The sequence below is a fragment of the Thunnus maccoyii genome, chromosome 17, assembly GCF_910596095.1.
Source record: "Thunnus maccoyii chromosome 17, fThuMac1.1, whole genome shotgun sequence".
Lineage (NCBI taxonomy): Eukaryota > Metazoa > Chordata > Actinopteri > Scombriformes > Scombridae > Thunnus > Thunnus maccoyii.
The window spans coordinates 25,476,024-25,503,948 of record NC_056549.1 but is presented as its reverse complement, the minus strand read 5'-3'; the positions used below and the strand labels follow the sequence as shown (position 1 = coordinate 25,503,948).

Genomic DNA, 27,925 nt, shown 5'->3' with positions numbered 1-27,925 from the left:
CAAAAATATACCGTAATAAGCTAGTGGAGAGGGCAACCTTCAATGAAATACATTTTTAATGTAAGGTTTCCTTTATGTACTGTAAGTATGTATGGATGCATAAATATGGGTGTATCCATTTTTACAAACATTTGACCTGAAGAAGATCTGAGTAGGATTGAAAGGTTTTCTATCTGAAATCAAGGATCCATTGTTCCAAAAATGACTATTTTTTTGGAGCAATACCACTGTTATCATTATAAACAACGGCTGTCACTTTTAAAGTTCAAATGAATTCTATTCATCTCTGTTCTGAATTAATTTGAATGAAACACACGTAACCTATCCTGTGGCTGAGGTCATATGAGATTTCGCTCTCCATTCATTTCAATGTGGGGAGAGATACTTGTTTATTTTGTAATGTGACCTTATTGATTCTATCATGAAGACAAGTTTATATTCAGTAGTTTGAAAACAGTTAATTTGCCAATTGACAGTATCTTTCTGGCTAAGGGTAATGCCATTGATAGGATAATGCTTAAGTTACATTTTCAACAGTATAGTTTGATTAAAAAAAAAAGCATGTAAATTATGATGCATTTTCAGTTCATTATATTATAAAAAAATATTTCCATGTGCCATATATTTTTCCCATTTGTGTCTCCTGATAGCAGCATGGAGCTTCACTGTTTCTGCTGCAGTCTGTCAAACATGGAACACACAGCAGAGGAACATAAACTTGGCTGACACATCGTGCTTCAGGCGTTGTAAATGAAAATTAATTGAATCGGATGTTTACATGACATAAATTTCAACTGTTAACTGTGGAGAGTGGAGAAAAATTGAGCCCTATTAGCCCTATTACGTCTGCGCCCGGAGCAACGCGCAAATAAAAATATTTCGAGAGCATGAGTCAGAAAAATCTGTGCATGGCTTAGTGAAGTGGTGGACAGTTACACACACACACACACACACACACACACACACACACACGAACACACAACCCCCATGACCACAATCATATTCACATCCATACAGTTTGATCTCAAAAATGGCCTTTGGGCAAAGAATGGTAACTGCAGCAATGTATGAATGTAGGTACTGTATCAAAGTATCTGTAGCTGACATATTATCTGTGTGTGCGTGTGTGTGACTATGAATGAGCTTAATACATGAGCTAATAGAAATTCTATTCCCAACACACATTAAGTCATGTAGCTAATGCATGATTGTGTTTACAGAGCAAATGTTTGAGTATATTTTTTTAGTTTCTGAGCTCTTGGAAAGCAACAATCTCAAAGGCATAACAGTGAATGAACTGATGCGTGATTTACGTGACTCCTGATCTTTCTTTCAGCTCCACTATCAGATCAAAATTTCCCCTGGAAAAACTCTGAAAACCTAATGTCTTGGTCTGCAGTGAGTATGCTTGGTCTCCAGTGGATGATTTCTCAGATTTGGTATAGATTAGACATAGATTTAGCCCAGTTTTAAAATATCTTCCAAAGGCAGACTGGAGTTAGTGCGGGACTAAAGGGAGGATTAAATTAAAACCTCCAAGGTTGGAGGTTTAATTTCAGAATAATGCTGTCTGTCACTGGAGGATTATTTGGATTATTTGGATGATATTGCTTCACTTTTGTTTTGTCTAATTTTCCAAGAAACATTGTTTCTCTGTGAAAAACATGGTTTATGTTTGTTTTTTCTGTATACAACATATGAGATTCTCCATTATACTATAAATTAATTTACATAATCATCCTCCAGACAGATTAAAGTCTGCCCTCACTAACCTTTTACATTCATTATCATAATAGACCCACTCCATAAAACGTGAGCCTCAGCATCTGTTGTGCAGCCATTATGAAATTTCATTCATAGGGATGTCTGAGTACTTTCTGTGAAAGCATAATTATCTCAGGTGAAATTATGTTTTGTGCAATTTCTATTAATCATCATTACTGCTCTCACATAAGGTCGACAGAAATGTGAAGAAAAAAATGATTCTGAAAAAAAACAATTTCAAACACTAACAAACACAATTATCAAGATGCTAGTAAAGCAGTCTAAATTGAAGTAAAAACTGTATAATTATTAGCCGTATGTTATCGACAACTGCTTTTAGACTGTGCAGTATGAAAATGTGTGTGTCAGCTGATTGAATCCCTGCAGCCATCAGAAGGCAGCAGGACAGATGTGCAGTATGTTGTCTTACAGTCTAAATCTACAGTCTGTAGTTTGACGAGTGCAAAGTGTTTCTACATTCTTTCCAAAATGATCTGGCTGAAGATTGTTTCATATTTAATGTGTAAAACTGATATGTTGTCAGAGCAGATTGCAATAAATCTGTATTATAGTTTGGGTAGTAGTAGTGAATAAGGAAGCAAAACATCTTTTAGGAAAAAAAATACAATAAATCTTATTGAATGCAACCTCATTGACCAGCACACTGTTTTCTTTCATTTTTCCTTTTTTACTTTGTACTAGTCTGTATCAGTAACTGCACATGACGGTTGCTATGTGAACCACTGTGTAGCAAAATAAATATTACATAGGGAACATGACGTGATTGATTGCCTTCAGAAAATTATAGCAAAGGTTACATGAGATAATGAAGTGCAGACTTACTGTGTGAAAAGCTGATTTTATCCTGCAGCAGGCGAAACGGGCATGTGTGGATTTTAACTCAGGTTTATTGTGAGAGTGCAACAGTGTGAGCTGAAATTCCCTTGTCGTATTCTTTAATCCAGCTATACGTAAAGTCTTAAATCACAAGTCTCACTATTGCAACCATTTTCTACATACCTGTGTGTGCTCTTACACTCTTGAGATAAAGAATTCCTCTGAAGAGAATGACCGACATCTTTAGAGATCTAGAGACACACAGACTGGCTCTGCTGCACAGTTTGATGTGGACGTATATGAGCAGGCTGCAGCTACTGTACGTTATCAAGCCATCAATGATAACAGGTCATTCAGATGTTAATCCCTCCCCCGATTTCCCAAACAGACTTTCAAGTGGCAATGTCACCCTGACAAAGCCATGTGAAACACAATGTTGCCGCCTTTCGTTGCTACAAAATGTCCCTGCGATTATGTAAGAACAAAATTTAGTTTTTCCTGTGGATGAGCTTGTGTGTGGGCATCGCTCTTCCTGCTTCACTGCGCTAACAGGGATGAGACCAGAGGTCCAGGATTAAAATGTAAAAACTGAAAAGCATTCAGTGTGAAAGAACAGTTTTGAGGCTGCACTTGAGATATAAGTTCCGTAGCCCCCAGAGGCACAAACGTGGACCACAAGAGACAGGAAAATGAAATGACAATGAGCCAAAGTCACATGATGCTGATAAGAGGTTGGAAGCAAAGAGGGATGAAATGAAAGAAAATGGAAGAGGGAAGACAGGAAGGAAATTCAGATCCAATGTCAATTTGTGACTTGCCACAGAATGCAACAACATCCCAGCAGAATGGTTTCAATTACTGCGGGAGGCCTTTGATCTCTACCATAAGGGACCTTACAATCAGGACAAATTTTCATCTACAGTACATGTCCACACATACATACACAGTTGACTTTACGTCAACCCAATCATTTGTGAGCTTCTTAAAAAGGAAAAACAGATGCCAAATTGACCTGACCTCCTGGAGATCCACTATTTTCTCATTTGTATTTTCCTTGCCCCCTAACCTCCTCTTCTTCTTCTTCAGTTGAAGGTGACCTTTTTCACAGAATGAACTTCCAGAGCCTCTAGTGAGAACAGCAGTGAAGAAGAATATTTCAACTCAGCAAAAGGATCAGAGTGAGAATAATGACATGCTAAGCCATTTCTTGCTTCTGGTTAGTTGTTTATTTTTTTATATTTTCTCTGAGGTGTAAGCCAAGGCTGGATTGCATTCTGCTCTATTGAGCGATATCTCTGTTCTTTCATGATCGGAGTCTGATCCTGAATGTAGGGGAAGAACCTGCTGTTGCACAGTTGAGATTTCACCAGGGTGTTTCAGAAAGGTAAGATCTTGTCTAAGTTTTTCAAACATAGCCGGAGGTTATACACTTCTAAGTTATGCACGTACGCAGCGTAGCAGTGGGCTCAAGCTAAAGCTTCATGTATATTTGATTTGACTTTCTGGTGTGATGTATTAACATGTTCAGCTTCAACACTGCTAGCTCTTGAGCCACGAATTTCAAAATTTCAAATAACTTAAAAAGACAGAGGAGATAGAAATGAGTATTTTTACAGCACAACCATCACTCTAATTCATCCCAAAGCTATTCTTTCTTGTTTTCCCAGAATACTAGCTCTTTAAATTCTGTTAGAGATCCTAAAGATACCAAACATGTCCGGCTGAATTTTAGTGAAATATGTCTAAAATAATGCACAAGGCATTTAGAATACCTCCATTGGATGGATTGATTAGACTTCCTCAGAAACTCACTCTCTACTCTGAACAGTCAATATCTTCCAGTCAGTATTTCCCAGAATGCATAAGTTTTTAAGAATTCAAGCATGAAGAAGCCTCAAGGTTGTGCAGCTGTGAGTGAAGGAAAACCTTTCATTGATGGACAATTTTTTTTTTTTTTTTTTTTTTTTAAAGGCACAAAACAGAAGCAGGGAATCTATGACAGTAAATAAAGATGATATTTATTCATTTTTTGGAAAGAATCTCAGCTCATGCAAGGATACAGCTCTTGTAAACAAAATCACTTGAAAATGTTATAAATGTGCACAGATTTCTTCTTTTCTTGGTGTCAAACTCTGGAATGTACAATATGTGGAAGTTAAGCCATATTACAGATATTACATAATAAGAGCTGTCACCCGATCCCTCGTTCCCACGGTGTGATTATTTCATTGAACAGCCATATTGTTAAAGAGCTGTGAGCTAAAAGGAAGAGTTTGCGTGTTTTATGTCCGGCATTGACATACTGCATGAGTGCCATGTTTATAAAGGTCAGATATACAGTATCAAGTTGGTCAAAGCACTCCCAACAGTCCAGAATTCTAACATCATGGACGCTGTTACTTGAATATGTGCAAGCAGATACCAGTGAAAGCACGTACACACATATCTTACACATGGAATGAAGCCTGAGGATGATTTGAAAGTAAAGTAACGCGTCTTTAAGACATATGTGAGATATGTATAACAATATGTAAAATAAAATTTAAAAAAAAACAAAGAATAACAGTAACCAATACTTGTATTTGTGGTACACAGTAGCAGTAGGTCAGAGGGTTTACACCTGGTACTGTACTGGTGTTGGTTTCTCAAAAGCATCTCAGCATTAAGATACGCTTTTCCATCAGCACAGAACTACTCATTATACATTCAGTCCCACAGAGTATAACTCCCGTTTCAACGCTCACATTTCTGCCGCCCTCAACCTTGCTAGCAGTGATAAGAATCCAGTTACCCAGGTTTTAAAAAAGATTAGCATCCAGAAGTGTTAATAGCAGCACTTCTGTAATGCTGAAACTGCTTTTGAGAAAGTACAGCAATGTACAGTACAGTAAGCATCCAACCCTTTTTCTCTTCTGTTTATGAGCTCCATCTTAAACCCCCTATGTGTAGGATTTGAACCTTTATTTTAGACTTTGGCAACTCCAAGGTGTAGTATCAAAAAAACACTAAGAGTCTACAGCAATGCTAGCAGCTGTGCTTGGGCACTTTAAGCTACATGCTAACAGCTAACATGCTTGCAAAGACTATAGAACTTGGTCACAATTGTTAAAAAAAAAAAATTGTAAAAAGATGACTAATAATATGATTTTTTTTATCAGCCTCAAAAATCCAGGATCAGTGGGGCTATGATGCTAGCATAATTAGCCCATAAGACAAAATACAGCTGAGGCTGATGGGAATGTCATTAGTTTTGCAGGTATTTATTTGGTCTTTGAATTTAAAGAGTAACTTAAGGGCAGCTGAAACTCCAGTTTTTTAACCTCTTAGCTTGCTGCAGTAGTGTACTGCGGGGTGTGTCAGTACATCATGACATCACCGTTGGGTGTGATTAGGGGTGCAACGGAGCATACTTCTGACAACACCCGGCAGTGGTCAGAGGCGACGTGTTCAGAGATGAAGCAGACTTGAAACATTCAACCAAGAAACTTCTCATCAGTCTGCTGTTAACTTGCTCTTTAAAGTTTGATCCTGATGATGGCGCTAGATAAAAAGTTAGGGGATATTAATAACCAAATTGTCTGTAAATGATTAAATGTTGAGATATTTCATTGGATAAGTGAAAACTTTGACCTTTTTGAAACACAAAAAGTCATTAGGGTTCACTATGAAACATTCTGAACCAAAGCAGTGGACAGACAAATCAACTGATTGACTTATTATAATTGCCATCTCTTGAGTCCCGCTGCTAGTGTGGCTGAAGAGACACTATGGTAGACACACAGACTGAACCAGTGTTTTATCAGGATTGTCTCAATTTTCCATTAAAAACAAAAAAAGAACGACACTGTAACCACAAAAATTCTACACATAGGGGCTTTAACTCTCTGCTGGTAAAAGCTAAAATAGGGAGGATGTGAGTGTATTATAATATTATTGCTGCGCTGTACTGCATGCTTCCAGTTAGCTTAACCTCAATACTTGGAATGTGGGAAGAGATGTAGACAAGTAGACAGACATATATACGATACAGAAAGGAAAAATGATGAGTGCCGTGCAGGCTCATGCATAACACATGACAGAGCAGAAAGACGGGTCTACTCTCAGATCATGGGATTCACTGAATCAAAGAGGGGTGGGATAAAAGAGCGGAAGAGGTAGAATGGACCTGACGGGGATTAGAGGGATGATCGCCGGGTTAAAAACAAAAAAAAAAGAGCAGAGCAAGTTGCAGAGATGATCATAAACAGGCTGCCTTTTTGATAAACATGTCAATATGTTGGTCAGCAACTTTGTTAATGGAAGAATGCAGCCTTTTTTTCCCCTCATTAGAGGGGATAGGGGTTTTTTTTTTTTTGCATGTGGATACTTGTCTGCATTACTTGCAGATTCTATATGTGGCTAAACTTCTGAGAACATTCCCAGCAGGTGAAACAGTTTGACAAAAATAGAAGAGACCAGCATAGAAGAGGCCCTCTATATATAGTATTTGACTAGACATGTCAGTAGACTTAAAAAATATAGATATACAATATCATGCTCCACATTTTCCAGACACCATCATGGCAAATGTAAGCTCCCAATACAAACACTTGATAGATTTTTTTTTTTTTTTTAAACAGGCACAGTAGTGTTACCCTGGATAGGAATGCTAGAAAACATATAGACAAAGAAAAAAGAAAGCAGAGCTCTCTGAGGCGCTGCAGTGATGGGAGTGGAGTACTGCTGACAGACGCCTCATAGGAAAGAAAAATTACTTGCTGCGAGGATCCAAAGATGTTAACTGAAATCAAACAAATTTCTTATTTTTTTTTTTTAAAATCAACTATTTTGTGCATCATAAAAAATATGAGAAAGAAAATTAGGCGGAGAAATCAAGTGCCCCCTGCTTTATACAAAAGTCAGTAGTACTGAGAGCGAACCTCTTCCCGGAGGAGTTCGAGGAACGCAGGAGTGAAGGGGAGAGAGCGTGAGTGGCAGAGTTGCAAGTCCAGCGCAGTAGTTTGAAGTAAGGCCTCAGTTGTTTTGTGTTGGCAAAAAAAAAAAGAAAAAAAGAGAAACATATACATCTGTAACTTAATTACATCTAGCTTGAAAACAAAAAAATTTATATGTGCAAAATGTAAATCTTACAAATATGGGGAGAGTTTATTTTTTGTAGATCACTGAAAAGGATTGTGCTCGAGGTGGTTCATCCGATTCCCCCCCCCACCCTCTCTCTCTCTCTCCGCCCATTCAAATATCCGCCCGTCACCGCCCTCCAGCGCTCCGGTTGGTCGACAGGCCAGCAGCTGACCTTGAGGCTTGCTGTTGATTGGAGCGTGGGCTTCACGTTGAGTGGACAGTCCGCTTTAGTTTTTCTATCTCCATCTGCGAGGACACAAACACAGCACATCGCTCAGTATGGAGATCAGAACACAATGCAGAACTGAAACATGTTCTAAGTTGGTGTGCCAGAGAAAGGTAGAGCTCATGTTTATCTGACAACTTCTCCCCGCTGTGAAGCACGGTGGTGGAGGCGTCTCGCTGTGGCAGGGATTAGGAGAATTTGAATGACAATGAAGCGGCGTGCTGCAGGACGACCTGAGCTGAGCAGCGACTGCCTCTGACAAAGTGAGAAAGTATGTTGAAACACAGCGCAGTGACCCCTAGTATTCAAAATGTTTTGGACGAGACTTCTGCAGAGTCAGGCTTGTAGTTATTAAGTAGCCAAGAACAGCTTAGCTAATCGATTTCAAGGGTTCTGAAAACCACAACATTAACAAACTCAGTTCAACTCACTTGAGCTACAACTAAACTCTGGTTTATTTGTGACTTTTCCCTACATGAGTATCAACTGAAAACATCAACATACAGTCGATCGAGTACTGTCCATCTACAGGGAACAAAAGGAAAGATTGTGAGACTTCATAAAGATGGGAGAGGGTAGAAGAAGCTAACACACAGCTGCAGGTTAGGAGGTACAGGAGGACCCGTACTACCAATAACAGAAGATGCATCAGCCGTCCTTGAAAAATGACGGCATGCACGATTTGCTACTTATGCAACCTTGCATTGAAAAACAAACAGGCAAGTGCTTCTGACTTACAAGGATTATCTGAGGAAATTGGGTGTTTCAGTGACTGCTCAGACAGTGTGAAGGACAGTGCATGAAGTCAACATCACAAAACCTCCTAACCACAGAACGGCACAAAACTGCAAGAATAAACTTCGCCAAAGAACATGAAAAGTAGCCTGATGAATACTGGCAGCATATTCTTTGGTCAGATGAAACCAAAATAAATTAGTTTGGGTCATCTGAGGTCCAGCATGTGTGGTGTGGACCTGGCCAGGACTACCACAGTGACTGCATAGTGCTGACTATGAAACATGGGAACATGGGAAACGTGGGAGTGTGCTGATATGGGGCTGCATGAGTGCAAAAGGTGTAGGCGAGATGACATTTATAGATGGCACTATGAATGCAAGTTTGTTTGCCAAGATACTGAATGAAAAGATGACTCCCGGTCACAAGGAACTTGGCAGGAGAGGAATTTCCCAACATAACAATGATTCCAAACACACTGCAAAAATCACACAAGATGAAAAAAAAGTGAAAACTCTGACCTGGCCAAGTATGTCCCCTGACCTGAATCCTATACCTCTAGAGTACTTTAAAGAGGAAGGTAATGCAACAAAACCCCTCCAGCAAAGAGCAGCTGAAAAGAATCAACTGTGAAGAATGAAAGATCTTTTCACAGACGTGTTCATGGTATCATCCATGCCCAAGAGGATCCAATCTGCCTTAAAGAATAAAGCCAGGCATACAAAATATTCAAAAAAAATAAAAGAATGGAGCCACATGAAGGGTGTGTTGACTTTGGTTGCGCTTTGTTCTTAAATATTTCATGTTTTATATTTCATTACAGTTTAATTAGTCACATATTCTGTTTTTTTTTTAATTAATTGGTTTAATTCTTGAGTTTTGTCTGAAAACAAATACAATTGTATTAAATGGACAGGATTTGTAATTACTTAACATTTTTGTGATAGTTATCTACTGTATACTATATATTTATTTATTTATTTATTTATATAATATTAAAGATAAACACTAAAGAAGTCATGGGAGTTGTCAAATACTTTCTGACGCCACTGTGTGTAACAATCATTTCAATCACAGTATCAATCTTTATATAACACATCATACACACTTGCTGCAAGAGATCAATCCCATAAAAAGGTTCAACTACCTCCTCCCACATGTCTCCCTCGATCAATAGATGTACAAATTGGAGTTGAATGTGTCTTTGCACGTTGCATCACACATTCTGTGAGCAACTTGCAGCTTCCCCCGGCAACGATCCGAGAGAAAAGCTTCAGTCCTGAGGGACAATAAGTGTGATGGCAGTGTCTTCTTTTTTTCCCCCCGCTAGTTTTTCTTTTCTTTGGTTTTTCCATCTCTTTCCACGTACCGTATGTGTGGATGTAGCGGTTAACTGCAGGGGGGGTTAAACAAATCTGCAGTTATGTGTGGACTGTGTATGCTGCAGGCTCTCTGCAGGGGTTTTCCCCTCCTGTGACGCAAGTTCTATCGGGTGCCATGCTGGGCCGGGCTGGGCCGGGCTATGCCGTGTCAGACACTGTTACACCGGAAAAATCCAATTGTCAGACTCCTGATGCCGGGTCACGTCAGAGTGCAGGGAGAAGGAATGTGTTCACTGCAGTGAGGGAGACTCTTGAGGGACCCCCATGTGACTGATGGAGGCAGCTGAGCGACTGCTGTGCTAACAAGCTAAGCTGTCTTATACAAATCCATTGACTGACTTCAACTCAAAGTTGTTTTTTAATAAAATGAAAAATAACTTTAATAAGAAACTTTAAAACAATTACTGAAAATTATGTTTTACCACAACAGTACTGTCTGCAGGCTTTGTCAATGAAGTTTAAAAAATGGGTTAGACTATTAAATGAACTAGTTTGGATTACTTGTGCCAACTGGCAAATACATTAAAAGAACATTTAAAAAAGTCATTTTCTTGACTTTTGAAACAGCAAAAGTTGACGAAACAATCTTACCTCCATTTAGCTTTCAGTCATATCATATGATCATCAACTAATAGTTTGCCCAGTTGTCAAAATAATCAACTTTCCATTTTTTCAGAGCACTTTAAAGGGGTATTCCAGCAATTCAGTATTGCATGCACATGAAGTTGCAGAAAATGAAGCAGCAGAGTCTGATATATCCTGACTTTATGCTCTTTTATACAGAGATCCTGCATTATAGCCATAAAGAAGATCAGTCATAAAGCAGCCTTTGCTTTTTTACACCAATTCCAGATTCAGATACATAACGTGTAACACAACAGCGTCAGCTCCCTGTTCTGCCGTGTCAGCTGTCCCTTTTACACGGACGTCTGTGACTTCCTCCGTAGCCGGCTTATTGGTGGAGCAATTCTGCCCCCCCACTTCATATCCGTACCTTTTATACAGAACAGCAAAGTGGAATAAAAGCACAGCATTCCCACCTTGAACAGGCTGTGTAAAAGGGGCCTTAGTGTCTCGTATGAGACACACTCCAAAAAAAAAAAAAAAAGCAACCCTACATTTCCCATAATGCAACTCAAGGGCATCTTTTATTAGATCCTCCCTGCCTCCTAAATGCCCACTGCTTTATTCACACTCAACACCTTCAGTCTGTAATGTAGGCGTTCTTTGAAATAATTAAAGTCCCACTGCTAAAACCCTTATGATATCATCAGAGCTATCCCCGATGACATCATTAGGGTTTTTTAACTTTTGAAAGCTCTTCTAGAGTCACAGGAGACATTATATAACTGTTCTCACAGGCTGAAAAACACTCCTCATCGTGAGTAAACTAAACGTCATGTGTAAAATTGATGGCATGCCACTTTAAGGGCTTAATTACTTAGACTAAGTGCTCAGAAAACATGGAAATTGAAAGATCTACATTTCCATGACAACTGGGCAGATAGAAAACACAAGAACAGCTGCTAAATGGACTCGGTTGAGAATATTTTTGTTTAGTTTTTTCAAGAGACAGGGGAGACAGGGAAAAAGAGACCATGGAATGGCATTTAACAAAACTTTGTGGGAACTATACAGTTGTTTGGTATTTATGAACCACACGGTCTCCAGAATACTCCCAAACGATAAAATTAACACGAGCAACCTGCAGGCTAAATATAACATTGAACCTGAATTTAATCAAGATTATATAAGAGGAACAAATAATGGAAACTGAATTAGTTCTGTAATATTAAAACTGAGTAATTATGCTCACAAGGAATAACCTGAGGGGAAAAGATTTTTACTTGTTGATAAGTTTAAGAGCAGTTGTGTTTGTCTGCTTCTGTACTGACAGCAGCTTCTGTCCATCTCGTGTCCCCATCAAGCTCACTGAGCCTCCCACACTTATGATTAACATTCTGTTAGTTCTTAGAAGTGGCTTTTCACAAACAGTTTTGTCAGTGTTGTGTACCACTTTAATGGTGTGCATCCAAGTACTTCCATATGTGAACAAATACCATCAATATTTGGCTAAACTAATGAGAGTAATGAATGTAGACAGCCCAGCATGTGTTGCTATGGGGATCGATATTACCTGCAGGGCCACGCGCTTTAGCCTTTCCTCATCCAGCTCTCCTCGTAGCTCCGCTATCTCTTTCCTGGAAATAAACACACACACACACACACACACACACACACACACACACACACACACACACTCATTAGCACGTGTATACACCTGCAACATAGATAAAAGGCTCAAACTCATGTACTCTTTGGAGAAGGTTATTTAACATTCCAACATCTATGACAAATGTGACGGAAACTAATATTGTTACCAATTCAGACTGACTGCAGCACTGTATGTATGTGAATGTAAAATCCTGCTCTCAAAAGTAGCTCATAATTTATGTCAAATCCCCTTCTGTCACTGTCCAACTCAATGTATAGTATGTATGCATTCTAAGATATAGGATGTCTGGAGCTTGCAGCCACACATTTCCACAAGCTTATATCCTAATCCCTATCCTAAAGTGACATATTCAGTGTCTCATTACATTTGCTGGCTCTTGAGCAGCTCCACAGACAGCAGCAGCTCCTTCATCTGATTCCTCAGCTCGTCCAGCTGGGAGCTGGGCTCTTCTCTGGCCTGAGACGCGCTGTCTGAGCTGGAGTTTGGGGCCGCGGGGCTGGGCTTGGCCTCGGTGTTGGCCGCGTTGGGCCTGTGGATTGACGGTGACTGGGATAAGGTGTTTGTGGAAGGCTGTGGAGATAGAAAGCGGGAGAAAAATATAAGACGGATAAGTGAGACAGACACACATTCGTCAAGCGTGCGGGACTGTAATGGAAGGATGAACACCATTCTACCAGAAGATATTTCCTTCATTTGGTGTTCGGATGATGGTGATGGAGAGAGCTGGCTAACATGTCACTCCAAAATCTCTGATAGCTGTTGAAATGGGTTGAGATATGACACAGAATATGATTCAAGTCATTATTATTATTACGTCATTACTATTATTCAGTGAGCCTTTTGTGCAGGGCATTGTCAGCCTGGAACAGATCACATCCATCAGGATAAACATTTTTCAGAGGATAAAGGAAATCACTCAGAATAACTTAAACTGCTTTGCGGTGACCCTTTCTGCTCAGAGGACAAATGTTAAGAATTATGTTGGTAAACAATGACTCATCTGATCATTCCACTTTATTTTTTACATCACTGAACTCTCACTTGAGCATTCATGCATGTAATGAGACGTTTACGCAGGATGACCTAACTGTACTATCCCTTTCTGGGTAGTTTTCTTTCACATTTTGCATTGACATTCTCTGTCTCCTAAAGAGCAATCCACACCAGCAGAGCTTTATGAAGCTTTTATGGCATCTATCACACGTCTGTATCTCACAGAACAGCGTTCTTCTATTTTACTGCAAGTCAGTTTTTTTTCTCTGGAACTTAACTTTGTTAATCTCCATACAAATCTCTCTGCTACATGTTGTGAAGGTATCCTGTGGAGTTTTGACCTATAGTCGTGTTATGAAGCGATGGTCGTGCACACACGCATGCGCACATACATCAGCAGCAGTGATGTGATACATAGTCCTGCTGAAGGTTTCTCAGTATTCCACTGGTTGAAAAAAGGCGAGGAAGAAGCAGACTGTGAGCCAGCAAACACGGATATAAACACTGTAAGTTTGACTTGAGGCTGAAGCCAGTGCAGTAGTACTTTAACATGCAATGTCACCAACGGCCACTAAATTTAGGCTCCAAAAAATCCCTGACTTCCATTGATTCTCATTCAAAAAGTGTCAACTTCTCTCTAGAAATACTAAGTCCAATATTTTTTTCAAGGCATCACTATGGTCTCAATCGCTAGATTTTGGCCCTCTAATAAGTGTGCTGGTGGTTATTTTGGAAATTATTGCTTCGTTAATAAGATTTGAAGACTTATAGTAGCTTTTATGTCTGCTGTGTTGGCGTTGATTGAAAGCTATGACTGACAGTTGATTGAGTCGGACTATAGTTGCAATATTTCACTTACTTGATTATGATTCTTGCCTTGTTAGCACAATCTAGCTAAAGTAGCTAGCCCAAGTGTGCACCACTTGGTGTTCCCAGTAAGCTAGCATTAGCTTGGGTCTGAGGTAGTGGTGCGTGATTCCAGAGCGTGAAAGGCAACACCTTGCACTCCTTATTTCAAAATGGAAAAGATGGAGCTGACCATAAGCAGCGACTCTGGGCTTCAAACTAGCTCTGATGTAAATCAACAGGTGACGTTACACCTCGCTACGTCCATTTTTATATACGGTCTATAGTTAGGCATCAGGGATACACACACAGTGTTTTCAGTGAGAAACACTGAATGTAAACACAACTTTATTTATAAAAAACTATCATTAAAATATATATATAAATGGTAAATCAAGGACCTCAGTATGAAGCTACAGAGGGAAGGAATGAATAAATAAAAACAAACAATGCCATTTATCTCTGTTGACTTCTTTTCGTCTGTTACATTTCAGATATTAATTGAATATCATCTTTAAATTGCAATTGCCAAATCTGTTCACTAATTTATTATCTATACATCTGTATGAAGATCTCAATTTAATCACTGTTTTTAATGAAACTAACCCTCCTGTAATCTATGCCTCTGTAATTAATCATCTTTTAAAGTCATGTAAATCTTTTTCTCTCGTCACCACCGGGACAAAGATCACCAATTCATTTGCAAAATAAACTGCTGAAGATTCATATTCACTTGAGCTGAACTTCAGGATGTATTTTTGAATTATTATTATCTTCCAGTGTTATGGTGCTATGAAGGGATTTCCTCACTGCCAGAATGGAGGATTGATTACAGACACTGTTATTTCTTTTAAATGTACATTATGATGACATCTCAGGAATGTATTAAGATACTTGGATATGCTAGAAAGCGCTTGGTTAGGTGAATAAAATGACAATGTCTTATTGTTGACTCTCTTACTGTTGAACTATTAGATCAAGGCTGGCATGTTCTTTGATAGTTTTATGGTGATGAGGTGCTAAATGGAAAAACCTTAAGGCAACTTACAAACTGGTCAATACATTTGTCCTCTCTATCCTTGTAGCTCCTGTTATTCAGTTTCAAGCAGGAATTTGAAGGCTGCACCCTTTCATGCCTTGGAGGATTACACACTCCACTCTCTTCCTTCACCTTCACTAGTGAAATTGTTAAAAAGGTCAGAATCTCATTTTGAAAGAATAAGAGGGTGAGGAGAAGGACACACAGAGTCCATGTCCTGTAATTTCACCCCTGGAAGTCTGAGCCGTTGGGTTATGAGAGCTCCAAGCCAGGCTTTACTCTGACTTGTTCTGTCTGTCTGTGTGTGTTTGTCCACCTATGTTTGTGTGTGTGCAACAACAAGGTGGTCTGATGCTGTGTACCCCCAGCTGAACAGCTAGGTCTAATTAGTTTGGTTGACCATGACCAATCTGGACTAGATAACATCGAAGCCAATTAATGAAATGCTGAACTGGAAGACTGGGGTGAGGTGGTGGTCCTCTCTCTCTCACACAAACACACACACACACGCACGCCCAGCAGATAATTGCCTCACTGTCTGGAAAGTGCCAATTAACTGGCTTGTGATGTCAGGTCAACTTTGTGGGTAAAAACCTTTCAGATGAATGTCACAGTACAGTTTTATTTTTAGGGCCCGAGCACAGCAGGGACCACCGGGCCCCTGGCACTGAAAGCAATAGGAACAGGGGCCCAACGGTCACTGGGAAAGTTCTGGGAAAGAATTTTCCCAGTGAAGAGAATTCCAAATATTTACTGGTTCCAGCTTCATACAGGTGAGGATTTGGGGCTTTTCTTTGTCATATGTGACAGTTAAATGAACATATCTCTGGGTTCTGGACTGATGGTTCAATAAAAAAAGCAATTTGAATACTTTATCTTGGGCTGTTTGTCATTATGACATTTTAAAGAAAATACAATTATGGAGACAATAATCAGCAGATAAAAAAAAGTTGTAAAAAATTGTAGTAATAATTTTCAAAAGCATAAGCTGACATGTTCATATGCTTGTTTGTCCAACAAACAGTCCCAACACCAAAACATATTATATTTACTATCATAAAAGACTAAGAAATCCAACAAATATTCACATATTCAAATATTATTTGAGAAGATAAACACTACTCTTTTAGCGTTTTTGCTTAAAAAAATAACTTGAAGAATAATTGATTATCAAAATCATTGTGAATTCATTCTCAACTCAATTATTCACTTCTACAGTGTTCCTTCATTGATTGGATACAGGTGTTAATGAGGGAGCAGGATGTGCTTGTGTAAATTCTCACACGTGTGACAGAAGCATGTGCTTATAATAATAACATGTCTGCATGTGTTTGTTTGAACCTGAGGAAGAGCAGTGTGCAGTTGATTCCTGTTGGTTTTGTTTTTAATCATGTTAATAAAGGTTTTTTCACTTTTGTACTTCAACAAAGCAGCGTGCCTTGAGTTTTTTGGGGGATCTATTCTCTCTTGTGGACAACAGGCGGATTGTTTTTTTTTTTTGGTCTTGTGTGTAACAACAGGAAAGTGTAACCCCATACACTATATAAGTGTCAACAGATGTTTTTAGCCTGTCATTTCGATAATCGCATTCCAAGGGTAAAGCACTTGTGATGCAAGGTTAATGGTGAGGCTCAAATTAAATTCAGTACAACTGGAACCAGGAGGACAGATCAGAGGATCTGAGGATTTATATTCCCTGCTGGAGTGTAGGAAGAACAAGAGAGCACCGTTTTATATAACAGGATTATGTGCCTTGTTTTTTAAAAAGGAGCCACACATGTTGAACCACACATTATTCATTCATTGCACATCTTAACGTCTTAAGGGAGGTGAACAAGATCAGACTGAATAAACAAGTAAAGATTAATGTTAATTCTGTGTTTTAGAAAGCACATTGCTGTTGTTGTACTTTAGCTGCTGTTTACATGAAAGTTAACAAAGACTCCATCTCTTGGTCTCATTTGATGACAAGACACATTACTACAGACTAGATGAAGACTAGGCAATTCAATCAGTCAATGGCAAAATATCCCAATTATTAAGGCTTTTTTTCTCCTAAATGTAAACATTTCTTAAGTTCAAAGTGTCCCAGCTTCTCTCCAGACATATAAAGTCAATACTTTTCATCTACAACATGTTGGTGAGTCAATAACAATTGTGTCAGTGCTCCTACCAACTGTGAAAACTATACCTACATTATGTGCTAAAAATATTAAAATGATACAATAACAAACATTAGACATATCATGAATATAACTTTGATTACGCTAAATGAAAAGTTATAAAACTGATGTCACTGACAGATATTTTCATCAGTGTTTAGCTTGAAAGAAAAATTCATCTGTATCTAGTAAACCAGACCAATTTACTGTAGCTCACATTTAGTGATAATAGCTATATTCACTTTTTTATTATTCCAATCACTACAAAAGCTGAATCATATTCATATTATTTTATATATTTTAAACTGTATTACTATATTTATTCCTGACTGCTATGTAGTCTACAAATGGTTATCATGGCAAATAGCAGGTAAATCATGTGTGACAATTAAAGCCAAAGATAAAAGACATCACAACTCTAAATCTCTCCTTTAGCTCTTGAGCTAATGTTAGCTAACATTATCATTTTACAGACTTACAGGACGAGCTGCTGAATGTCTGAAGATTCTGATTAAGGTGATTAAGATATCAATGTCATGTGCTTAAAAATAGAACTGAGGGATTCATTTACTATAGGTAAACATTTGCCATATTTTGCAACGTTTTCCACCTGAAACCATTGTGAAATTGGTGAATAATGATGCTCCAGGTTACCTTTCTGGCTTCTGTTAGCTTTGGTTTGGCTGCATCCTCCTCATCCATCTTGAAGGATTTCTCCACATTTACTTCCTTGTTCGGCTGCAAGGAGAAGCATTTTTATTGTATTTTTTTAAATGTACATGCATGTATTATTTCAGTTTCAAAACATGAAGAAAGCATGATAACATTCTGCCGACATTCAGAGAACTGCCTAACCACAATGACCGTTAATCTCACACAATTATCTGGACAAGTGCAGCGGACTGATGCTCTGACTGGAGTCACTGCCCTGAAAGATGATTAAAAAAAAAAAAAAGAGGGAGGAAGGCGCTGACCGCTGTATGAGAAGAGCTGCCATTAAGTGGGCGTTTCACTACATCTCACATGGTCAGGAAGTGGCTGTCAAAGTGCAAATTGTGGATCCGTGTTCCAATAAAATGTGCTACTGGTGACGGGAAAAAAAAAAAAAAAAAAAAAAAAGCTGCAACCTTGTGTGTGAAGGAGAGTGAGCGTGACAAAGAGTGAGTGAGTGAATGGAGGCGACAGGTCACAGAGAGCTGAGAGATGTCACAGACAAAAGGAAATCCACCAAGATGCACATCAATTTGAGAAGAAAGTGAGAAAAGGAAAAAAGAACAAACAAACAAAGACAAAAAACAAAAGGGCTAAGTAACAAATCAGTAGTTGGCAGTGAATGCCAGGAAAGATTCATAGTCTATTTGACTTCTGTTTTAAACAGATGATTCCTGATTTAAATCCAAATTTTGCTCATTTTAGACTATTTTATTAACTGCTTCTACAGCTGCTTGTGTTTAACCAACATTTACCCTCTGAGAAGAAGAACTCTTGGTCTCCTGTGTTAAAAATAAACAGCTTTTGTAGGAAAAAATAGGTTTTATTTCTCAAAGTAAGGTATCAAAGAAGTATCTGGTATGGCATTGGCATAGTGTCAAAAAGTTTTAAAAAAAATAGTGAGTCCTGGTTGCAGGTATTCATGTTATGGTTGCTTCCATCAGACACTATGGACTGTGAGATTATTATAAGGTTGTTACTTGTATTCATTTATTAAACGCCTTTTATTCTAGTCATTTCTTGACTGTATTTGATGACAGAAGAGATAAGGTGGTGTGATATCAGGGTTGGGGTTTGATAGCATTCCATCAGATCTCTATCAAATCTAGTTTAAGCTCTCAACTTTCGCAAGTCAATAGAGCCATAAATAACTAACACTCAAAGATATCATTTATACCTGTAGTAACCTTTTGTTGTCAGTGAGGCCAGAAACTGTTTTTTAATTGAAGCCTAATGTTCACAATCTGCAGCTACAATCTGAAAGAGAGATGAGCAGCATAAGATATGAAACACAAGCAACTTCCTTCAAATATTAGAAATACCTACGCAGAACTATAAGCTTGATTATCTTAAGTATTGATAAAATATGTATTAAAGTTTCTTTCTTTTCCCTCACAAACAATATGTGAGTACAGACATTGGCTTGCTGAGAACACAATAACCAGACAACAGCCAGAAGGAGAATTTTGGTCATTAAGGAATTAATGATAAATAGTTATAGCTGATATAATCTGCCAACAGTCATGTTTGTCATTTTAAACAGAACAGCTGAGCCTGCTAACATGATTTAAATGTTTCCTTCATTGTTTTTTGCAAATAAAAAAAGGACAGAATAAAGTTTCTATAAGAGATTTGTTTATGTCAGACTTCAACAAATCTGACAATTATGCCAACCAGGAACCGGATCCATATTGAAACTAACTATAAGAATCTGACTATCTCTCAAAATAAACATAAATCTGCAGTAAAATGCTCATTAGAAAAGAAGAGCAGCATATATTCATGTTTTTAAGACCCTAAACACGTACAAATGACCTAAATATCATTCAACTCTAACATAGTGTGAAGGACTGCACTGATATAATCTGTCAATCAGTATGTCGCGTGTTCACTCACCGAATGTCCTCCACCGAACTGGGCGGGCAGCCTCCTGCCAGGCATCTTTGGTCTGTTAGCAGTGGGGTGAGAGAGCTTCTCCGAGGTAGACGACGACAACTCATCAAAACTCATCAGATCTGTTGACAATTACACACAGCGAGGAAAATAACAGATGAAATTATTTTTCTAGTGGAATGTTTCAGCCGTGACTGTGGGTGAACTGACATTTCCACTTTACTCATTCAATTTCATTGCGATTAAATTGCTTGTGCGCAGTTTTATTTCCTGCCAGTTAATGATATTAACAACCAGTGCAGCAGAAAATGAAGCGTTTAGAGAACTCATGTAGGAGTGAAATGGTCCATCAAGAAGACAAACACAAAGCTTAATATACAGTAATGTAATCAAGATACATTTTAGGGAGTCAGAAGACGGAAAGAACCCTGAATGTCCTTAAAATCACCCCTATTCAAAAAAAAAAAAGCCAGAATAGACAAGACAAGTCATAATGAGAGATTATTTCCTCCACTAGGAAGGTGTCACTGCTCGTCATTGCAGGGTTTTTTTCCCTCTGTAGGGTGAAAACAGGTTAAATGAGGTGGAAATCTTATTAGGCCACATGTATGTGCTTCACACACATAAGATTCCTCTGTGCTCCTGTAGTGTCTCTTAGCGTCCTCCTCTTCAGCGAGGTTATATAAGGCCGTATTCTAATCATTCATGGTTGGGTGCATGTCCATTACAAATATTCAAAAGGCTTTAACCCTCATGTCTGACTTCAATAGATGATTAAGTGGATTATCACCATATATAGCCATTGTCATACATTTGCTTTCAGTGTTTTTGTGGTGCTCTTAATCTCTGAAGACAACTAACTTTTATTTTTACTTGCTGCAGGGTCTTAATCTGGTAATCTATGGTACTGCAGCGACGGAGGAGTTTAAACGCTGGTGTTTCAGTCGGACAGTAGCTTTCCAGCTCAAAACACAATGTAGTGCTTGTAGTATTTGTTGGTATGTCAGGTCTTTGGACATATTTTCACTCAGAGGCCGTGTTAAGACTCAAAACAGCTCTGCAACAAAAAGAAATGGTTACAGCAGCGATAATTCTCTCCAGTCAGGAAAAAAAAAACATAAAAACAAACAAAATTTTAATGTGAGTAAATCAGAAAATCAGAAAAATGATCAAATATACTTAATCTTTAACATTAGGAATAAAGAGTGGAGGTAAATGAAGGCCACAGTATGAGAATTTAACAGTGAATGCATGGCAACGTGACAAAAGTTTGTTTCCGTGATCGCAACAGACTAAAAAAACTTTTACAACTGTGAAAAACTTCGGTGGCTGTTGTGTAACAGCACTTTGCACCTACACGGTGGTAAACTGCTGTAGTTCAGACAGCACTGTCTGCGATTTGCAGGAAAAGATTGAATTTTCATGTTCCGCAGCGATGCATGTCAGACTGGCTTCTGGCGAGCAGCGCGGAGTTTTAGCAGCTCTTTACCACCTTTACGAGGCATCTGTCACAAACACTAAACGCCGCGGTGAAATACCTGCAGGTCGGCTCTATTAAATCCATCTCGTGTGTCTTTTTTCCTTTGACCTTTCCGCTTCCCTTTCTGTTCCCATGTGCCTCCATATGTCACTAAACTCTCCTGTTCCACTTTCAAAATGTCAACCTCTAAACTATTCATCTTTTCAATGATGTTGGTTCTTGCTCGTTTTCACCCCGTTCCTCATCGCCTCCTGTCTTTTCATTCCTCTCTGACTTACACTGAGCTATCTTTTCCTTTTTTGGGAGGCGATGCCAAGTCGTACGTGTCTTCCTCACGTCTTACACGGTTTTATTACTGGGATATCTGCATATTAATGTATGGATCCTTTTTCCCACACTCACTCTGACAGCTAAATTATGCAAAATCTGACAGCTGCAGACTGTTGATTGACAGTGTTTTAAGGGCTGATGTAAGCGTACAAGTTAGAGAAGTGAGACTGTTACCGAGAGGTGGCAGATTAAAAAACAGGGAACAGGAGTGAGAAATGTTATTAATGAGGTATTCTGGTATGACTAATCTAAGCCTAAACTACAGCTGTTTCAATTTGATTCACACACTCAGGGTTTCAAAAACTCATGATAATTTTAACCTGGTTTGTGTGAAAACTAATTACGGCAGTAGAAAAGTTCCTTCTTACTCATACAAAATGTAAAACTTTTCAGTTTCCCCCTTCTTGTTTTTTAATAACAGATAATAACAGAATAATATTTTCTACGTTTTATTGCCCGTTATTCTCTTAAATGAATTAAAAAAAAACTAATCTTGTTTTACAAGCAGATCCATAAAACTAATGAAACACACCATAAGAATGTCCTTACAAAAAGGTAAGGAACAAATGTATAAACTATTCAACTAATATTTTCCAGACACCAAAAAACCCAATTTCCAAAGTAAATATGGTGACCAGTAGCATCCAGCTGCATGTTAGAAGATGAAGCCATATTTAGATGCAGCATGCAAGCAAAGTCCAAAGTGAGGACACGTGCACTGGAGGCAAGAATGTTTCTATTTTAATGAATATTTGTGGTTATTCTGAGTTATATAACTCCATAAATGTACAGAGACAGGAGCAGAAGGGAGTGGAGTCTGGAGGAAAATAAGTAAAAAGTTCCGAGTCATTTTGGAAATCACTACAGCCGTTGTTTCCACTACGGGAACTTTTCCCTCTGAGGTGGTATTATCAGTGAGTTTCAAACGCCAGAGTCATTTTTTAACTCTCCATGGACATAATTTACATGATCTATCTGGTTCCTCAGATGACATGGAAATGCAAACCTATTGCACAACAGGGATTTTTATTTCCAAGCTTAGTTCCTGAGATTAGTTCATCTGGTTCCAAACTACCTGGAACTTCTGGTTGAAAAGGGGCTTATGTGTGCTGTCACACACATAAAAGTGCTTGTTGTCACAGAAAATGTCATTTATTGAATTCTTGTGAGCTGAAGACAGACTGAAAAATCACTTGCAGGCAAAGCAAGTCCTTTAATTTCATCCTGAATGTCCTCTGTACCAGAAAATAATCAAGAGGTTTGACATAATATCTAGCAAAACAAATCCACCCATAATTCAGAATTTTGACTTTAGTTAAAAAAACTTCTGTAGGTCATACATACCCATATCTGAGGACTTCTCCCCCCAGTCACCAGACAGCGTTTTGGGTTTGATAGGAAATGATGGCTCGAAGTCAGACTTTGGTCGTGTGGAAGGCACCTCTCCATTGTGCCTGTATAAAGAGGTGGAAATGGAAGAGAAACGGAAAAACACAATTAATGGAAAGTTTAATGGAAAGTTTATACGGGAAACGGCAAGAATGAGAACGGCATGACACGTTCCTGTACGGACAGATAAACAGACTCACTTCAGGTTTGGCGAGGGAGCGAGAGGCTTGTCGGGCCTCTTTGGTGGGAGGCCTCCCGGTCTGGCTTTCCCTGGAGGGGGGACCGGCTTCTTGGGCGGGACCACCGGCGCTGCAGGCTTGGATGGTCTGTGATCTGGCGTAGGCTTGTCAACTAAAAACGGAGAGAACAGAGATGACAAGAGAATTGGGAAGGTTAACAAAATGTCGAGAAGAATGTGACAGAGAGGGAAAAAAAGAAAAACGTACGACTGAACCAGGCCTTTAATTCCTCAAAGACTCCAGGAAAACACTTAAATGGACAAAACTTAAATACACTTTTGTGCAATCAGCTTTATAATTACACACAATAAGTGAGAGTAGCTGAGGTAAATTATTTCAAATGAGTCACTGAAGGTCTGTCTGGATTGATTTCTGTTTGTTTTTATAAAGGAGCTGAAGCGACCAGGACAAATTGATGTTCAACAAGCCTGTCGGCTGAAAAAAAGTTTGTCAATCCTATTACCTTATTAACCCACTGATGACATTTTGTTCTGTTGACAACAGTTCTGCATGGTGACTGAAAATGTGTGGGGAGGTGATGATGAGTACAACTATTAAAAAGTTCCACAAAATTCTGAAGGAGTTTTCAAGCTGACTGTTCAATGTCTGATGTGGTTAACTAAACTCAGACAAAAACTTTCAAGATAAAACACAGCAGGGCTTTTATGTGATGTGTGTGTAACAAACCCTAAATACTAATATAAAAGTCGGTATAGAAATAAAGATTCTGCTGCTCTGAGTTGCTCTTTTTTAACAGAAATAATGTTTTTATACTAACAACTCACAGTAAATGCTGACCAATAAAGGCACGACCTGCAAGACTTTTGAAGTGACAATTCTAGTGAAAGTGTTGAGTTTCATTCATGCTACATTAACATCGTTTGAGAAGGCAAAGTGGAACACCTGACATGACTCCTGCTGTATTTGTGGAGTTAGTGCTGTTGAAATGGACATTATAGTGAATTTATCAACACCAGATTGGCATGGAGGACGTTTTGAGTGAGTATTAACTAACAGAAAAGAGGAAATTAGAAATAAAGGCCCTGGTCCTCTGTGCCGCTGCAGAATTTAAGAATCTACTACTACTATTAGGCATAAATTCCACTGCATATTAAAAACTCTTTCTCTTCGTCTCTATTGTCGGCTGTGTCTCTCTGCACTGTTTCCATCCCAAACACACTTTTCTGATTTAACTGAAAATGCTGTTTCCATGTGAAATGTATCCACACATGTTTCCAGCTTGGTTTGAAAACTTTTCCATCCACACTAAAATACCAGCACAATAGGAAAATGAGGAAAAAGGCTCAATATTACATAAAATTGTGCACAAAACTCATCTAGTAAGAAATATGTCACACACAGCCAAGTCACTGTTGGTTGTTTTTATTTCAATATTCTCCACTTCTTTTATCGGACAACTGAATGAGTATGAAATCATGTTTTTATGACTCCTACCTGTTGATCAACACACATGATTTCATGCTTGCAAAAGTTGCAAAGAGTGACATGCACAGGAATGCAAATAAAAGCTGTATTGTGTGATCGGCTATATTGACGGTTCTGACATCATTATGATGGGACAGCTTAGTTTTTGATTGTATAGCAAGTTTAGCCCACCACCACTTCTGTCCCTCATAGAGGAAAATAGAATAGAGGTAGTTGTGAGGTAAGAGGCTTACCAAAAGGCTTTGTGATAGTTATTTGTCACACTAATATAATGGCCTTGTTTAATACATTCATCCAATGATCAATTCCTGATTGTATTATTTTATAGACTTATTCTATTGAATGAGTGCATTTTAACAATATTAAAAGTAATACTTTTTATGGCACCGTGACATTGCATTTAAAGGATGAATATTCTAGGTTTGCTCGTTTTTATTCTGAAAATTTCTTGTCTGGAAATGGTCTTGATTTCAAAATGGGCATTTAAAAAAGTGTGGTTGGTCTTATAATTGTATATTAAGGTCAGAGTCTTAATTAGGGGTTATTTCCAGATCACAGCTATATTGTGAAGTATTCATCCCCGTTTGTCTGCTGGTCCCTTCACACTGCATCTAAATAAGCCTTGTGGGACTCTTGAGAAAAGATCTCATGTCCCCTGAGGACCTCCTAGGAAACGAGGAGGGAAAACAAAACAGGCTGATGTAAGAGATAAGTATGCTGAGGCGGTGGGATGAAAAAACAGAGGAACACAGTAATAGGTAGAAAGAGAACAGAGTAGAGACATTGAGGGAGGTGGAAGCGACTAACCACTGGTAATAACACCTATTAAGTGAAGACTTGCACACACAAAACAAGATGATGCAGAGCGGAAGACGGAGAGAGAGAGAGAAACTGAGAGTGAGTGGGCACATGCATCTGCACTTTGTGACTTACTTTATTGTGACAGAAAAGGTTAGAGCAGAGATGTGAGAGATCAATCTGAGAGTGCCGCCATCAAAACCCTGAAGGCGCTTGCACTGAAGAGGAGGCTTTCTGCTTTATTAGCGCAGAAGCAGAGAGGAGATAAACAACTACGCTGTATAAAGTGACAGCTGTACAACAAAAAAGAAGAATTTCTGCTGCTCCTTCCTCTAGAAACGTCATCCAGTTTTACTGCATCCTCTTATCACTTCCATAAAGTTGCTATTTTTTAATACAAGATAAAACACATTACCGTGTAATGGAGTGAGATTCAGAGTGCATCTGCAGTGACACCCTTTGGCTGGGGAGAATTTCAACTAACAGAGGAGCCTTTAAACAGAATTACGTGTGATGTGGAAGGAGAAAAAAAAATATATATATTTATTTGCACTGCTACTTCAGGTTTTCTACTGTCAAAATTATCCCTGCGTTCTCACATTTGCTCACTTCTTTATTTTTATCAACTCATTTCCCAAATAATCATTGATGACACCAGCCGCTTGTGTCTGTGATAAGCTAACTGACAGTGAAATCTGCCTGCAACGGTGCCTTCACTGACACAAATCGAGTTGTTTCCCGTGCCTGATAACAAGCAAAAATAATAAAAATAATGAATACTTTGATGAATTTGTGAACTGTTCTGCCCATATTTCATGAAGAAAGTTCTATAAATTGAATTTGACGTGTCACTCATATTTTTTATGCTCTAAATACTGCATTTAATATGCATCTGATAGCATGTACTTACTTGATGTATTTGGGTGTATAATCCTCTCAAAAGACTTATGCAAACTGACATCGCCTGCGCCGCACGTTGACGATGCCATAACAAAAACATCAACGCTAATATGCTTCTCTGGCACTAGTTAATGGCTGTTGGGCTAAATCACATGCTAGGAAATATTTAAAGAGGATGAGGTTTTTTTTCTGCTGTAAATGAGGGATGCATTTGGGAAATTTGAGTGTGCTGAATGTCCTTAAAGTCTGTTCTAAAGCTGTGTGACAGGAGTTATATAACCGCATAATATATTCTAGTAACAGCACAAAGTAACTTATGAGTCAAGCGACTGTGTGAGATTAGAGACAACAGCCTTAATTCACACGCAGCCTTCAATTCATTATTTATTATGTTTAGCATATAATTAATGTTTCTCCAGAGACACTTAATGTTTATATGTTGTGCAAAAACAACTCAGACCTGTTCATCTATATTTAATGTACCCATTGCAATTTCATAAGGTTCACACTCTGTTATTCATTTATTGGTTATTTATCTGTTATGTTATTGATTTAACCATAAAGTATCTATTCAGCCAAACTGAAGCTTATGTTTTATCCCACAAGACTTCAATCCTAACAGGGCATTTAATCAGGTCGGGGGGCTCCTGCAAGGTGCAAATGATGTAACAGCGGCACAGCCCTGCAGGCAAGTTCTTGCAAACACACACACACACACACACACACACACACACACACACACACACACACACACACACACACACACAAACACACAAACACACAAACACACAAACACACAAACAGCTCGTTTCCTGTGAGCGGTACAGTAAGACTGAAACTACATTGACAGCACATCCGTCTCTTAACCAAGAGTGACTTGACAGAGCTCGCCTCAACATGTGATGTGATTACTTAACTAAAATAAACTGACCCGAGGTGTGAGTTTCCTGCAATCACAGAATAACCACCAACAACCACCAACATATTTGTCGATTAGTCATGGACAGAAAAGGAATCAGAAACTATTTTGATCATGATTAGTCGTTTCAGTTATTTTTCAAGTTGTCTGGTTGCTTCTCCGAGGTGAGGGTTTGCTGCTTTTATCTGATTTATATCATTGTAAATTCAGTATCTTTTGGTTTTGGAGTGTTGGTTAGACGAAACAAGATATTTGAAGATGCAACCTTGGACTCTGGGATTACCCTTTTTTCCCCCCAATACTGTCTGACGTTTTTAGACCAAATGATCACCTGTTGTTGTTGTTGTTGATTAGTTACAGCCACAATTCATTTACATAGAACAGATCTATTTTCATTTTACTAAAACTGAATTTTTCAATTCCTCTCAGTTTGAGAATTGACATCTTATTTGGTGCTAGTTGAGTTAGCTTTCACTTTA

General features: G+C 38.6%; 1 protein-coding gene across 2 annotated transcripts in view; it reads right to left on the bottom strand.

The window, feature by feature from the left end:
• Positions 1-4,593: 4,593 nt before the first annotated feature.
• LOC121882386 (CD2-associated protein) overlaps positions 4,594-27,925 on the bottom strand; it is a 66,834-nt gene continuing 43,502 nt past the window's right edge. For both annotated transcript variants that reach the window (XM_042390610.1, XM_042390611.1), the window contains 7 exons: positions 23,345-23,495; positions 23,100-23,209; positions 19,949-20,067; positions 17,996-18,079; positions 12,666-12,871; positions 12,203-12,266; positions 4,594-7,968 (listed from right to left, as the gene is read on the bottom strand). In XM_042390610.1, coding sequence (XP_042246544.1) covers positions 7,927-7,968; positions 12,203-12,266; positions 12,666-12,871; positions 17,996-18,079; positions 19,949-20,067; positions 23,100-23,209; positions 23,345-23,495 — 776 coding nt within the window. In that variant the 3' untranslated portion in view covers positions 4,594-7,926. The remainder of the gene's footprint in view (positions 7,969-12,202; positions 12,267-12,665; positions 12,872-17,995; positions 18,080-19,948; positions 20,068-23,099; positions 23,210-23,344; positions 23,496-27,925) is intronic.